Source organism: Sminthopsis crassicaudata, chromosome 3, assembly GCF_048593235.1.
Source record: "Sminthopsis crassicaudata isolate SCR6 chromosome 3, ASM4859323v1, whole genome shotgun sequence".
In the NCBI taxonomy this organism is placed as follows: domain Eukaryota; kingdom Metazoa; phylum Chordata; class Mammalia; order Dasyuromorphia; family Dasyuridae; genus Sminthopsis; species Sminthopsis crassicaudata.
The window spans coordinates 43001387-43016237 of NC_133619.1; the positions used below are offsets into that span (position 1 = coordinate 43001387).

The 14851-nt window shown below is 37.1% G+C and overlaps 1 protein-coding gene across 1 annotated transcript; it reads left to right on the plus strand.

Moving 5' to 3' along the window:
- The first annotated feature begins 280 nt into the window (after positions 1 to 280).
- On the plus strand, positions 281 to 12246 carry TM4SF1 (transmembrane 4 L six family member 1). The gene is made up of 5 exons (XM_074298362.1): positions 281 to 648; positions 3134 to 3223; positions 3305 to 3450; positions 8520 to 8700; positions 11259 to 12246. Exons 1-5 carry the CDS (start codon positions 472 to 474, stop codon positions 11271 to 11273), a joined length of 609 nt encoding a protein of 202 aa, XP_074154463.1. The 5' UTR covers positions 281 to 471; the 3' UTR covers positions 11274 to 12246.
- Positions 12247 to 14851: the final 2605 nt, after the last annotated feature.

Here is a 14851-nt window from a genome sequence, read left to right on the forward strand (position 1 = left end):
TGATTTACATTCAATTTCCATAGTTCTTTTTCTGGATGCAGAGGGCATTTTCTGTCCCAAATCTTTGGAAGCAAGGGCTTTCTTTATAAGGTCCCATGTTTGAACCCATTGTTGAAGATTAATCCTATTCCCTTGCAATTTCCCTTCTGACGTTCAGGTCCGGAGCCTGGCTCCTTCTCACATCCCCGCCCCTGGTTTCGTTTGTCCACAACTGATTTCATGTGAAGGGCGGGCCATTGCCATCTCCTCCTCCTCCTGCTGCCTTCCCTCCTCCCTCAGTAGAAGCAGCAATCGGGACCAATGAAAGCCTGCAGCCCTCACCCACCCAGTGACTAAGAGCTGGGTCTGTATTTAAGAACTTTGGCAGAGCTGGGCTGTGGCTTTTGTCTGTCTAGTCTTCAGCCAGTCACCATCACCTCTGATTGGGGGGGAAGCTCCAGGCTAATACAGGACACCAGGCCCTGCAGCAACATGTGTTACGGCAAATGTGCCCGCTGCATCGGGCACTCCTTGGTGGGCCTCGCCGTCCTCAACATCGTGGCCAACATTTTGCTGTACTTCCCCAATGGGGAGACAAAGTATGCCAGTGAGGACCACCTGAGTCGCTTTGTCTGGTTCTTCTCGGGAATCGTAGGAGGGGGGCTTCTGGTAAGTAGATGGGAGGCTGATTTCCTTATTTTCCTTTATTCCTCGCTTTGGGGGGATGTTTCCATTCAGAGTTGTTTTCTAGAGTTCATCTCAAAAACTCCTTTCAGAAAGGTGCTTCTAAAAAAAAAAAGATGCTAAGAAAGAAGGCTGCATTGTGTGAGGTGCAGGGAAGTGGACTTTGGGAGGTGTTCACTTACACTCTCAGCTGGCTGTCCCCTGGACTGCTCCGGCCTTTTCAGATCTTCAGTGTTGCCCTGATACCGATCAAAGACTTGAAACTGTTCTGACTTTCAGGGGTAGGAAGTAGGAATGTGACCCTAAAATCCAATCGCCAGAGATCTAGAATTTCCAGAACAGGAGAACATTTCACTTTTGGCTAGAGTAGCCAGGAGGGGGTTGGCCGGCTCTCTCTCCTCTTTGGGGGTGAGCTGTCTGCTGTTTATTCTGTTAAAACTAAGAAGCATAATGACGGGTCCTGTTGCCTGAAATTGTGGAGCTTCGGGATAATAAGTTAATGAGGACGGATATGAGTGGGGTGTGGTTTATAGGAAGAAGCCGGCAGGGAAGTATGGGATCTTAGGTCAGGGTCTGGAGCCAAGAGTGGAATGTACTGTTTTTTCCAAGGGTGTGTGTGTGTGTGTGTGTGTGTGTGTGTTAAATTAACTGAAAGGTGTTGGAATGCTAGCTTCAGAACTTAAATGCCCTGGAAAGAACAGGACTCAGCTTGGGCTCACACCTTTACTAATAGACCAGGAATGGACATTAAAAAAAATGGACATTAAAAATGAATTTCTTGCAGAAATATGACTTTACAAGTATATGAGTTTACTTATTATTGGTTGAGAAAATATATATTTTTAAATTTCTCCTAATAAGTAAATGGTGTGTGGTGAAAAGAACCTTGAATTTAGAAGCAGAGTTCTTGAGTTCAAATCCCCTGTTCTGTCTCTTACTTCAAGCAAATCATTTTCTCATCTATAAAATGGGTAAGCTTTTGAGACTCCTTCCAGCTGGAGAGCTGTGGTCCAGAAAGTTGACCAAAACTTTGAATTTCAATTGCCTCTTTTACTCCATGCTTTATATTACAATATCTGTGTGTGAGAGCTTGTTCTCCTCCCTATAATTATCTGCCTCCTTGAACATGCTCTCTGTAAGGCGAAAAGGATTTTATTTTGCCTTACCTGGTCCCTCCAGTTACCAGTTCCTCCCTCCTCTGAAAATTCCTTCCCTCTTACTCATTATTTATCCCGTATGTTCCTAGTGTTGTCTCCTGCAGAACTGGAGCTCCCTGAATGCTGGGTATTTTCAGCATTTAGTACAATATCTTGTTTACAGTAAGCACTTGTTTGATTGACTGATTGGTTGTTTTTATTTCCAGAGCCTGGAAGCTAGAAGGTACTTAATAAATGAGTGATATTTTATTGATGACATTTTTAAAACCACAAACATTTCCTCATATTTTCACACTTCCCACTTAGGACCCTCCCTTGTGGCAAAGAAAAATAATTAATCAAAACTGATGGACGTAGTAACTGCTTCTGAAAACAGCTTCCCCCATTTTTCTACTATGAAGAAGGCAGCAAATTTCATCATTTGTCCTCCAGAAATATCTGCTGAATAAATATTTGCTAAATACTGAGGAATTAAATTGGCTTTATAACAGTTTTTTTTAGATGACCATTAATTCCCTAAATATTCCCTATATCATACACAACGATAGAACCTGAACCTGTGATTCTATTAATATGGAGAACTACAGAGTAAGGGACCTTTCTTTGTTACATATAGGTTGGCACCTTCTCTGAAATTTATAATCTTAGAATCCCGGAACACTTAGAGGTTAAGTGACTTGCCAAGTGTCACACTATCATACATATGACAGAGGTAGATTTTGCACTAAAGTCTTCCTGGCTTTGAGGCTGGTTCTGTCTCCCCTGACAAGAGTGTCATTATACTGGGAATCTTTAAAACCAAAATGATATTTTTCCAGTTCATAGTCATCATAGAGAATTAACAACAGTACTCTCCCCCGGTCTAGGATGTTTTAATTATTTAACAAAAGCAATGCTAGCAGTTGTTATGATTTCTGAGATATTACAGAGCTAGAGCTCTATAACGCACCCATGGCTGAGTTAGTGTTTCTCAACTTTGAGGTTTGGCTCCCATCCTAGCTCCTACCTACTCTGTTCCCTCTCCCAAAGTAGTGCCTTATGGCATTTAACCACATTTTAGTGAATCCGAATTCATTTTTCCTTTGAGTTTTTCTCCTTCAGAATTTCACAATGCAGTGAACTCATTGGAGATCCTCTGCCCTCCCCCAGTAGTACCCCAAACCATAGTGTGGCTCTGACTCTCTGGGCTATTAGAAATTATAGCAGTCCTTAGGAGCAAGGAAGAATAAAAGGTCCTTGTATAGCATTTAAATTAACCAACAAGAGGCCTTGTGAGAAGAAATTAATATCTGATTGGCTTGTTTCCTAACTAGATTCTCCTCCCTGCTTTTGTATTTATTGGATTGGAAGAGGAAGACTGCTGTGGATGCTGTGGCCATGAGAACTGTGGGAAAAGCTGTGCGGTAAGTTTTCTCTCTCTGGCTCCCATTCCCTGACCTGCTGATGGGCCAAGTATCATTTCTAAGTCCCAATTTCTTCCCCAGATGCTCTCCTCGGTGATGGCGGCCCTCATTGGACTCGCAGGATCCGGTTACTGTGTGATCGTGGCTGCTCTTGGGTTAGCTGAAGGTCCCAGATGTCTTGATCGCCATGGAGAATGGAACTACACCTTTGCACACACCAATGGAGAGTACGTAGTGTTTAATGTCCCTGGCAATACTCTTACTAGTATCCTTGGAAAGAAACCCGGCATGGAGAGCCAGTAGGGACCCTATAGGTCATCTCCAATCCCCTCATTTTACAGATCAGGAAATCGAGGTACAGCAAGATTGAGCGATTTGCCCAAGATCAAACAGGGAGTGAGTTGAAGAACAGGTATTTGAACTAGATCCTTTAAATACAGTACAGAGTGCTTTTCACTATGTCATTCTACTTGACTGAATAGATTAACTACCAAGGATTTTCTGATGAAATGAAAGTGTATTTCACTATTGAGATCAAAGGTTTTGTTAGTGTTACTGGGTAGTACATAAATTTAGCCACCTGTAGTAAAGCTAAGATAAACAGGTGGTGTCTGTTTAAGCATAAAACTGCACTTTAGATTCATTCTGGATGTGTATACATGCATACATGTGTATATACATACATATATACACATGCATATATGTGTGAATATTAAACCCATTCATACATTGAGTGTAATTCTCAACTAGTTGAAACAGTGGACAGAATGCAGGATCTGGAGTCAGGAAGATTCATCTTCATGAATTCAAATCCAGCCTCAGACACTTACTCGTTATCTGATCCTGGGCAAATCACTTGATTCTGTTTACCTCAGTTTCCTCATCTGTAAAATGAACTGGAGAAGGACATGGTAAACCACTCCAATATCTCTGCCAGGAAAACCCAAATGGAGTTGTGGAGAGTGGGATATAACTGAACAATATGATATATATATCATCTAATACATTTACAAGCACACATATATATTTATACACATATCATAGTTAAGTTATAGTAAATACATAATATACATATATTGCGAAATATATATGTATACATACATATAATTGTATATGTGTATGTATATATACATAAATTATAAGACAGAGCTATCGTTCTTGTACTCAATGGGAGTGTCATTAAGGGGTTCTTACCAATATATTTCAACACTTATATTTTGTCAGGGACAAAGCATGATATATTAGAAAGAGTAGTGGAATAAAAGCAAAAGAAGTAGTTAATAGATATATGTCTCTGAGCAAGTAACTTAAGCTTTTTTATTCCCTTTTTTTTTATCTGCAAAATGAGAAGTACCTGAAAGGGCTTTTACGAGGAAAGTAATTTGTAAAAACCTTTAAATATTGTATACATGTGAATTATTGTCAAGAGCAGTCAAGAGGACATTTAAGAGAATGATATGGATGTTAGGCATGGATCATGGCTAGAGAACATTGTCTCTGTGACATGGAGTCATTCGAGGCTTTCTCTTGTCTAATTCCCATAAATCTCTTCTGAATTCATTTTTTAAAATGTCATTATATTCCATTTTGGAGGACCAGGGGAAGATATCTCCGAACTCAGGACGTTAATTGCATTAGATTCAACTCTTTCCTACCATTCCTAGTCAGGCATTTGATAGCTCTCTCTATATATACATGACAAGTTATTCTCACCATTACCTTATCACAAATACTCCCTCATTGTGTACCCCAAACTACTAGTTAGAACTTAGAGTTGGAACATGTGACATTAAATTAGTCTGAAGAATAATAGCACTATAAAGTTGTCAAGTATATTACCTCATTTGAGCCTCATTAGAGTTTAATGAATGAAGGATTCCTACAGGTATTATTATCTTCATTTTATAGATGAAGGGACTGAGTCTCCCAGAAGTTAAGTGATTTGCACAATGGTCAAGAAAATGACAAGGGTAGTTTATGACCTCAACCTTCCTGATACTAATTACAGTATTCCATCCCCAATTCCATTTTGTCTTTTTGAAATAATCCAAACAGTGGGTCTTCTAACTTCTTGTTGAGAACTTTGTGATTGTCTAAACAAGAAATCTATTTTATACATGTATAACCATAAGAAATTATACTTGTCACTAAGAAAAAATAATACCACAATAGGAGTGTAGAGAAGAATGTTATCGTCCTTTTTGATCTCATGTCAGACAATAGTAGGATTGCGTCAATAGATTTCTATGAGCATGTTGCAGATAAAGAAAGATAAAGAAATTAAGAGAGTAGTCATACATTAAACAGGGAATAAATGGCAACATTGGGATTTGAATTCAAATTCTTTAACTCCAAATCTAGCCCTTCCCCTCTCTTTAGGAGTACTTCTCATAATATAACCTGAGGATCTATACTGGAGTCCCTAAGACTCTTTCAGCAAGACTACAAGTTCAAAACTAATTTCCCAATAAGACCTTCTTATTGTTGTTGTTCATTTATGTCCAACTCTTTGTGATTCCATTTGGGGTTTTTTGTTTTTGTTTTTGGCAAAGATACTGGAGTAGTTTGCCATTTCTTTCTCCAGTTCATTTTACATATGAGCATACTAGGCAAGCAGGGTTAAGTGACTTGCCCAGGATCACATAGCTAATAAATGTCTGACGCCAGATTTGAACTTAGGAAGATGAGTCTTGCTTACTCCAGGACTGGCATTCTATCCACTGCACCATCTAGCTGCCATAATAATAATACTTTAAAAGTTTTAATTTGCCAAGTTAGCAATAGTTGTATCCATGTCGATAAAAGGTATAATAATTTTTAAGAATTTAAAGGTGTTTTAAGACCAAAAAGTTTGAGAACCACTATACTTTATCATGATGTCTCCTAAGCAGAATCCTACACTGAGTCTAACTAATTGGACTTTCATAGAAACAGATTACAAATGACCAGGATCTTAATTTAGCTGGACTGTTGGACCAAAAGTTGAATGGTTCTAAAATTTATTTGCTCCTTTGCATAGAAATATATTCACAAGACATGTCAATGATTGATATGGAGGAGTCTAAGCTTTTAACATTGTTATAAACACCAAATAACCTTCTGATTTGGTGTATATGAATATATATGTATATATATACATATATGTGTATATATATGTGGAGAGAGAAGGAGTAAGGGAGAAGGAAGAAAGAAGAGAGAAATAGGAGAGAGAGAAAGAGATAAAAGAAAGAGATAAAGAGTTAATATTTAGTATTGTAATATTAATTCAAATGATCCTTACAATAACCCTGGAAGACAGGTGTTATTATCCCCATTTTATAGATGCGGAAACTGAACTTAGTTCTTTCTGACTCTAGACTTCCATTTTACTCACAGAGTCACTTAGCTGCCCTTTTTGGGGGATTTTTAGATAAAAGTATTATTTTTATATAGTATTAAACTCTTTATATTCACATCAAAATTTAAATCACAACTTATTTGCCCCAAGCTCTTAGTATTCTCCTAATTGGGTCTTTCACCAAAATCCACTAGTGTGTTTTTAGAAAATAAGGGCTGATTTTAATATAACCCCAAGAAAAACATTATGTGAATCATGTTTTTCCCTATCTTATGCCCCTATATTGTTTTCTGTATTGATCATAGGACCCAAGATCTAAAGCTGGAATCCAATGTTAGCCCCTTAATCTACATAGAAAGAAATGAAAACCAAGAAAGGATAAAAGACTTGGAAATTCATAAAGTCACAAGTTTTAAAAGATGAGGCTTAAGCCCAGCTCCTATTACTCCTTCACCTATATGTTTTCTACTGTCCTAGACATGGTACAATCTGTACTTGACTAAGAACTGTGTGTATGGAAAACTCATGAAATAATTAATCTGCCTTTCATTTGAGGAACTCCAGAAAGGGAAAACTTAGTCAATCTCAATCCAGCCTCTTGTCCTGCCCTCTGGGACCAAGCAGAATAAAGCAGATCCTTCTTTCACATAACAGCCTTTTAAAGACTTGTAGATAATTATCTTGTCTCTCTTGTTTTCCCTAATGGCTAACTCCTCCTGTTTACTCCAAATGATCCTCAGAGCTTGAGCTCATGTGGCAAAAATCCAGCTGCATGAGAGAAACCCTTTCCAAACATCCCAAGCCCACTTTAAGGCATTGCTCATACAACTGGAACACCAGTGACATCTTAAGTGTCCTCATACCTTAGGCCTTTGTCCTGAGACATTTTTCTGGTTCTTACTTTTAAATAGCCCTCTTGTAAACTCACACTTTGACGTTCAGCAGATGCTATACTCTATATCCTAATGATATCTTTCAAGGTGGCAATTCCACCCTGGGAGCCAACTTTGGTTGCTTAATCTGGATGTTTGCATTAAATATATAGTTTTATTTGAGCATTTTAGTTTAATCTCCAAATGCGATTTAAAATAAATTAATATAAAAACAATCATGGCCATCATGAGCATGATAAATAACTGTAGAACCTAGTTGTGGTTAAATTGGGGACTTTCCTATGATGCATATAATAATAATTACTATCACATGTTACTATAATCTTACATGCTAATATTAACAATAATATTATATTGCATGTTATAATATCCTTCATACTATTAAAATTAAAATAATATCTTTTGGTTTTAGATTATCTTCATTTCTAGATATATTCCTCCCCCCACAAAGAATTTTAAAACAAATAAAAATTAATTTGGCACAACTAACCACCACACCAACTTTTTTTCATGGGGTTTGTAGTGTTTTCAATCTATCATACCCAGTCTCTGCAAAGAAAGGAGATGCATTTTCTCATCTATTTTTTGAGACCAAGTTTCATTTTTATTATTTTACATGTGTTTGCCATTTTAGAGACAATCTTTATTGTCCTTCTAAAGGAAAATATGATTGGGATTCTAGATTTAAATCTGAAGGGAATCTTATCATCTATTTCAATTCTTTCCTGCCCACATTTTACAGATGAGGAAACAGGTCTAGTGGAGTTGACCTATCCAAAATCACAAAAATTAACAAGTTATCTGAGCTGATTATGTAAAAACCCAGTTGTAACACTTTAAATATAGCACTCTTGGAATACTGGACTTTAGAGACTGTAGATTCAGTTTTTTAAAAGTCATCATCACAGGAACATGCATGGTCTTAACATCATTATTTTATGGAAATTATGATATTGATCAACTGCCTACATTAGAAACTTTAATATTTCTGGTTGAAAAGAAAAGAAGTTTTTCTGGACATCACCTAATAAATAGACTAATAAATTTCTGCTCTTACCAACAACAGTTACCTTGTTAACCCCTCCCAATGGTCCGAGTGCATTGAACCCAAGAATATTGTGCAATGGAACGTGACCCTGTTTTCCATTCTCTTGGCACTTGGAGGAATCCAATTCATCTTGTGTCTTATTCAAGTAATAAATGGCGTACTTGGAGGCATCTGTGGTTTTTGCTGCTCCCGCCAACAGGTAAGAGCTCTATGCTAATGATCCAATTATTGAGAATCCAAAGCAAACAAGCATTATCAACTTTCTGGGTTGTCCTCTACCAACCTTAATTTATCAGCACATTGAATTTATCTAGTAGAACTGATGAGACATAAATAGATATAGGATATGATAGGCTCCAGAGTACCTTGAATCTGTAGTAGGAAGAAGAAAACGCAGAGTATAGAAGGAACCAAGGACAACTGGTCACTCCAGAGATGCTGTACATGAGGGGCATGCTCAGAATGGTACATATGGCTCTGTTAGGCTCATAACAAACCTCCTTTATGAAAACCAGGAAGCACTTGTTTCCTGAGGATATCATTAAGGGGGACAAATGCCCAATCATTCAGTTCATTAGAAATATCTACAGTCTCCCACCCTCTTGCATAATGTTGCTCCATTGATCTGGATCTGGGTCCAAATTCAATCCAGTAAATGTGGGTTAATATTCAGTTTGGAGATTTTTTTTCCTTCTGTTGTCTTTGAAATCTAGGTAACAGAATCAGGTAATAAAATTACCCGATCTCTCCACTGGAGATGACTAGATTCTTTTAAATCCAGCTGAATATCTGACTCTAAAACAAAGCAATTTTTCCTTTATGAAGCTTTTTCTTTATTTAAAAACTAGATCAAAGTCCATACGTAAAGGCCCACTCTTGCCACAAAATTCAACCCTTACTTAGAATAAGAGAAAAACATTCCCAGTGGGGAGAATATGAGAACAAAATCTGGTTATAGAGATGGCGAGAGTCTAATTGTCTTTGGAAAAATGCAAGTTTTCCAAGAGTATAAAATGAAAAGGGAATACTTGGACCTTTGGCGCTGGCAAAATTTGGAGCTCAATGTCAAGCCTAGCCACCAAATGATGGCCAACTGATTAATTGTTTTGGTTAAAGACTTTTAAAAAGATGACAATCTACAGCCATGAAATCATGGATCTTTTGAAACTTAAATAATCAATTAACCAATAGTTAATTAAACACCTAATGTATGGCAGGCACTATATTTGGTTTTAGAGATGCAAAGACAAAACTAAATAGCCCCTGCCCTCAAGGTGCTTATGTGGGAGGGGGAGTTGCTAAAATGGGTTAACATGTAAATATATATGAAAGAAATGCCAGCTAGGGTTTTTATGAGGAGCAGGGAGGAAAGCACAGGAACTTGGGTGTATCAGAAAAGCCTTCGCATAGAAAGTGACATGAACAATTACAATTAAATTGATGGATTTGAAGTTAAGAAGATTTGAGTTTAAACACTGGCTCTGCCCCAGATTACTCTTGGGAAAATCACCACCTCTTTGAAGCTCAGTTTTCTCATCTGTAAAATGCTGAGATGAGACTGAATGGCTTCGGAGATCTATTCCGATTCTAATAAATCTTTGCTACAAAGGGAATGATTCTGGCATGGGTGAGAGAGTACCTATTGAGCAAGAGGTTTATATCTGTACTTCCCTCTCCAGGGACAACCCATTGAACAGACCTGTGATTTTATAAATGATTTTGCTTTTCTTATGAGATCCTTTGATTATAATTTCATCATATGTTTCAAAGAGAACACTAGCTTACACACACATATACACACGTACGCATATACACACACATCAGTAAATTTCCATTCCTGTAGGCCCTTTTTTTTTTTTTTTTTTTTTTTTTTTTTTTTTTTTATCATTTTCCCTCAGGACCTCTGCTGGATGATTTTGTTATGAAACATCTAATAAATATTTTTTTAAGCCTTGGGCATTGTTTACAAGGAATCTTGCTTTAAACTTGTGACTGGTTGTTTCCTTTTTGCAAAAGTCCTGCAGTGTGAGAAAACATTTTATAGGTCTGCTTTGAGACATCTTTAAGTTCATTGGTGTGAATAATTTCTCTGCTTAGCAGTTAGTCTTTGTGGGAATCCTTGACTAAGAACTCATCGCTTTCATGATGGATGTCTTTGAACTTTGAAATATAACCTATCAGCAGTCCCATAATTGATTTTTTTGGGAGGGAGTGACAATTGTATTTAAGTGACTTGCCCAGGGTCACACAGCTAGGAAGTGTTAAGTGTCTGAATCCGAATTTAAACTCGGGTCCTCCTGACTTCAGAGCCGGTGCTCTATCCATTGTGCCATCTTTGATATTTTTTAATATTTTTCACATGAAGATCATGCTGTGCCAGCTGGCATGGCCTTTGCCATGGGTCACTGTCATACCATGATGAGATATTTTTAATGGAGCTTCTATAGTAAGATAACTCCCTTTTCTCAAGCAGATGAATGCCTTCTTTACAAATTTAAGTAAAAAAAAAAATCAAAACAAAAAACCAAATTTAAGTCTTAGAGAGGCCCTATATCACTTAGAGATTGATTTGCTCAAGGTAACAGAGCCAGATACGTCAGGGGCAACACTTGGATTAAAGTCTTCTGGACTTCAAGATCAACTCTCTATCTACCATGTCTCATTATTCCTCTAATGGAGAGGACAGAATGACTCATAATGTTAAAATCTTCAGGACCAACTCTATTGTTAATGTTATCTATTCTCTTTCTTTTATAGCAATATGACTGCTAGAAGAAGCACCCCAGAAGAGAAGCCAAAATCTTCCTGAATTTCACTGTAATTTATGTTTCATTTTTATTAATTTGTAAAACTTTGTATTAGTATTTGTATCATATTGCATATACTTTACTTTTATAAATTTGTATAGAGATGGTATGTCTGTGCTATGGCAAAGCTTGAACTTGGTGATATCAGAACTCATCCAAATGCATAAAAAACTTAAGCCTGCTTTATCAGAGATTTTAACTGGAATAAGTGGAGATGGCTCCCTAGCATATCAGGGCCCAAAACTGGGTGATACTTTAGACAAGCATCCCATGGTTAGAAATGACATTCTGATAAGTACTGTACACATTGACATGTACATTTTTTTCATAAAAAAGAGTGCATTTATTGAAAAAAAAAAGGAAAGAAAGAAAATCCAGAAAGAAACCTTTTTACTGTTTATATGGTGTTTCCCATTTGTATACTATTTCCAAGCTTTTTCAGAAACTCCTTTACTTCAAATGACAGTGTTAAATTGTGATGGTGGGGGAGCTGCATACCTACAACCTGTGAGAATTACTTAATGAGTGGAATGGATGAAAGAGGGACCAAAAGCAACAGTTGTAACCTCAATGTTCCTAGCTGTGATTTATCATGACATAAGGATCTGCATTGAGAAAGGAGCTTTAGGAAAGTTAAGAGAAGGCTGTGGAGAAGCCATCAAAAAAGAAAACAAAGGAGGAGACGGATTGAAGCAGTAAAACCAAAACAAACCAGTATTAATGGAGGAAGAAGGCATCTAAATCTCCATCACAACCCCTTTATGATGAATTTATGGGAGGATATTGACCAGAGTCACACAGAATGGCCCAGCATAGATGGGTTTAGATTTGGGTATTTAAGTATTTGCGGAAAAGAAGATTTAAGAGTAGGTACTGTATCAAGCAATTCAAGTCGTTGTATAAAAAAAATAAAATAAAATGTATTTACCACGTTTTAACCTTTTCCTTCTTCCATTTATAATTTTAAAACTCTCTTCTTTTTCTGATTGTCTCCCTTTTCTAGCCTATTCCCATGCTCCCATCCCCATTGTTGGAAAAAAGGAATAGGTTTGCCTTTTCCCCCCTTCCCCCTCCTCTGTTTCTTTAATTTGTTCTCCCCGTTTCTCCAGTAGTTCTCATTGCCCCCAACCTCTCTGGGCTCTTATTTCTCTTCAGATTGTCTTCATTCTTCTCCTGTTCAGTGTGGGAACTTTCATTTGCTGCCCAAGTGCCCTCTAGGTCAAGCTCCCAGAGGAATATGCCAAAAGTTTTCTGTTGAAATACTTCATGTGTTCTGGAAGATAATCAACCCCCAGATGAAGTTTATTGCCTTTTCTGAAGTTATCTATGATGCTATTATTGCTTCTCCTGGCATGGTCAATGACTGTCATGATTACAGAAGAAAATGGAAAAGAAGTGAGGGAAGAGGATTAGAGAATAAGTATTGTCTACTATGTGCCAGGCACTGGACTAAGCACTTTACAAATATTATCTCACTTGAAAGGAATATCAGTTAGGATCAAAACAATCATAATATAATATAATATTATATATATATATATATATATGGCATTCTTGCAGTGCTTTATGGTATACTTTCAGATAAGGTGTCCTTAGAAAGCACTTGACATACATTATATTATTTGATCCTTATAACCCAATAAGATACATCTTCATTTTTCAGTCCTAGAGATCTCATTGTGTTGTGTCCAGGTTCACCTGGCTATTAAGGTAAATTTCATAGGCATGTCTTTTACCAAGTCCAAGTCCAGAACTGTCTCCTTTGCCCTAAACTGCTTATAATGCCAGCAAGAAATCTGACAAGTTTTTTAATCCAATTGAATCCACCACTTTTTTATTGAGTGCCAGTGGTATGCTAGATATTGGAGATACAAAGCCCCAAATGAAAAAGTCCCTTTCTAAAAGTTTATATTTTAATGACTCAGACTCCCAGACTCAGAGATATAGCTATATTATATAAATGCACACACACTATAACTAGATTGATAAAGTGTATGTGTAGGCTATAGATAGGCTGATAGAGTGTGTGTGTGTGTGTATATATGTTATAGATTGAGTGTGTATACTATTGATTGATATATATCTATACACACAACATGTATGTTATACATGTGGGACATATGTGTTGTGTATATATACACAATCAATCTAATTTACAATTCAATATTTTTATCTACATATACAATGTATATGTAGCATTTATTGTAGAGTATTTGTACACACATACTCATGAGTGTATATGTGTATATTACATGTGTGCATGCATATACATATATGTATACATGTTAGCCAATAGTGTTATAACTTTAAAAAATAGACTGTGGTCATGGTAACAGTTGCCATCCCTAAAATCATTAAAACTGGTAAGGACATGAGATATCTAATCCTCTCATTTTTTCCAGTTATGGAGAGAGAGAGATCCAGTTATAGGAAGTGATTTGTCCAAGATCACACAGATGGTAAGTGGCAAAGTGGGAGAAAGCAGTCTTCCGACTTTAGAAACAACTCTCTTTCATGGAACACCACCAAGCACTGGGCATCTCCTATTTGCACAGACTTCTAAGTTGCCTATTTGCAGTTCACCTCTGTTTTAAATTCTTTGGCAGGCTCTTTCTGTCCCAAACCACTTCCCATCCCTAAATCTAAATTTTAGTGATTCAAAGTTTCCACCAGTGTGCAAATTAATTAACAATAAACAGATGCTTTCTTAGTCACACAGATTAAAGAACTTCCATAAGGATTCCAAGAATAAATAGCTTCCAGCTTCAGCTGTTTATAAAATATTCTGGGTTTATTCTGTATCCCTAAACTTGACTGGGGGGCAACAGTTAACACAAATAAAATGGGTTATTACCTCCTGGTTCTGTAAACACACACACACACACACACACACACACACACACACACACACACACACCTAAACTTGTAGAAAAAGAGCAAAGCAGGATGTGGTCCCAAAGGTCTTGAATTTTACCATCATTACCAATTTCATGAGATCATGGCATTAGTGTCCAAAGAGATCTGAGGGACCACCTAGTCTTTTTCTTTTGCAGTTGAGAAAACTGAAACCTGTAGAGTGACTCAGACAAAATTATATATGAAATAAGTGGCAGAAGTAAAGGTAAATAGTAAATTACATTATTTGCCTTCCAAACCCAGCTCCTCTTCCACCATAATATTCAGTAATAACCTACTAGAGGGAGCTTCCTTGAATAAAAATTAATGAATATCTATATAAGAAAGGTCTGGCACTGCTTTTCTATGTCAATCTTATGGTTTCCTACTGAGAAGAGCTAGTTGTTTTGGGGTTTTTGCTTTGTTTTTTTTTTTTATGGGCAGCCTGAAGCCCCAGTGGGATGGAAGTCCATTACAACTCAAGACTGGTCTCTGCAATAGCACTTCCAAAGACCATTCAGACTCCTGGTGACTCAAGAACAAAACTTATTTCTGGTTTGTAGAGAGCTTCATAAAATGGGAGGCATCCCAGGGCATGAGGAAACCATTGTGTTCTTGTCTTGTGACTCCTGAACACTAAAGAATAAT

Coding starts and splice junctions, on each gene's coding strand:
- TM4SF1 (XM_074298362.1), top strand. CDS start 472: ATGTGTTACGGCAAATGTGCCCGCTGCATCGGGCACTCCTTGGTGGGC. Junction 649..3,133: donor TCGTAGGAGGGGGGCTTCTG/GTAAGTAGATGG, acceptor TTTCCTAACTAG/ATTCTCCTCCCTGCTTTTGT. Junction 3,224..3,304: donor ACTGTGGGAAAAGCTGTGCG/GTAAGTTTTCTC, acceptor TTTCTTCCCCAG/ATGCTCTCCTCGGTGATGGC.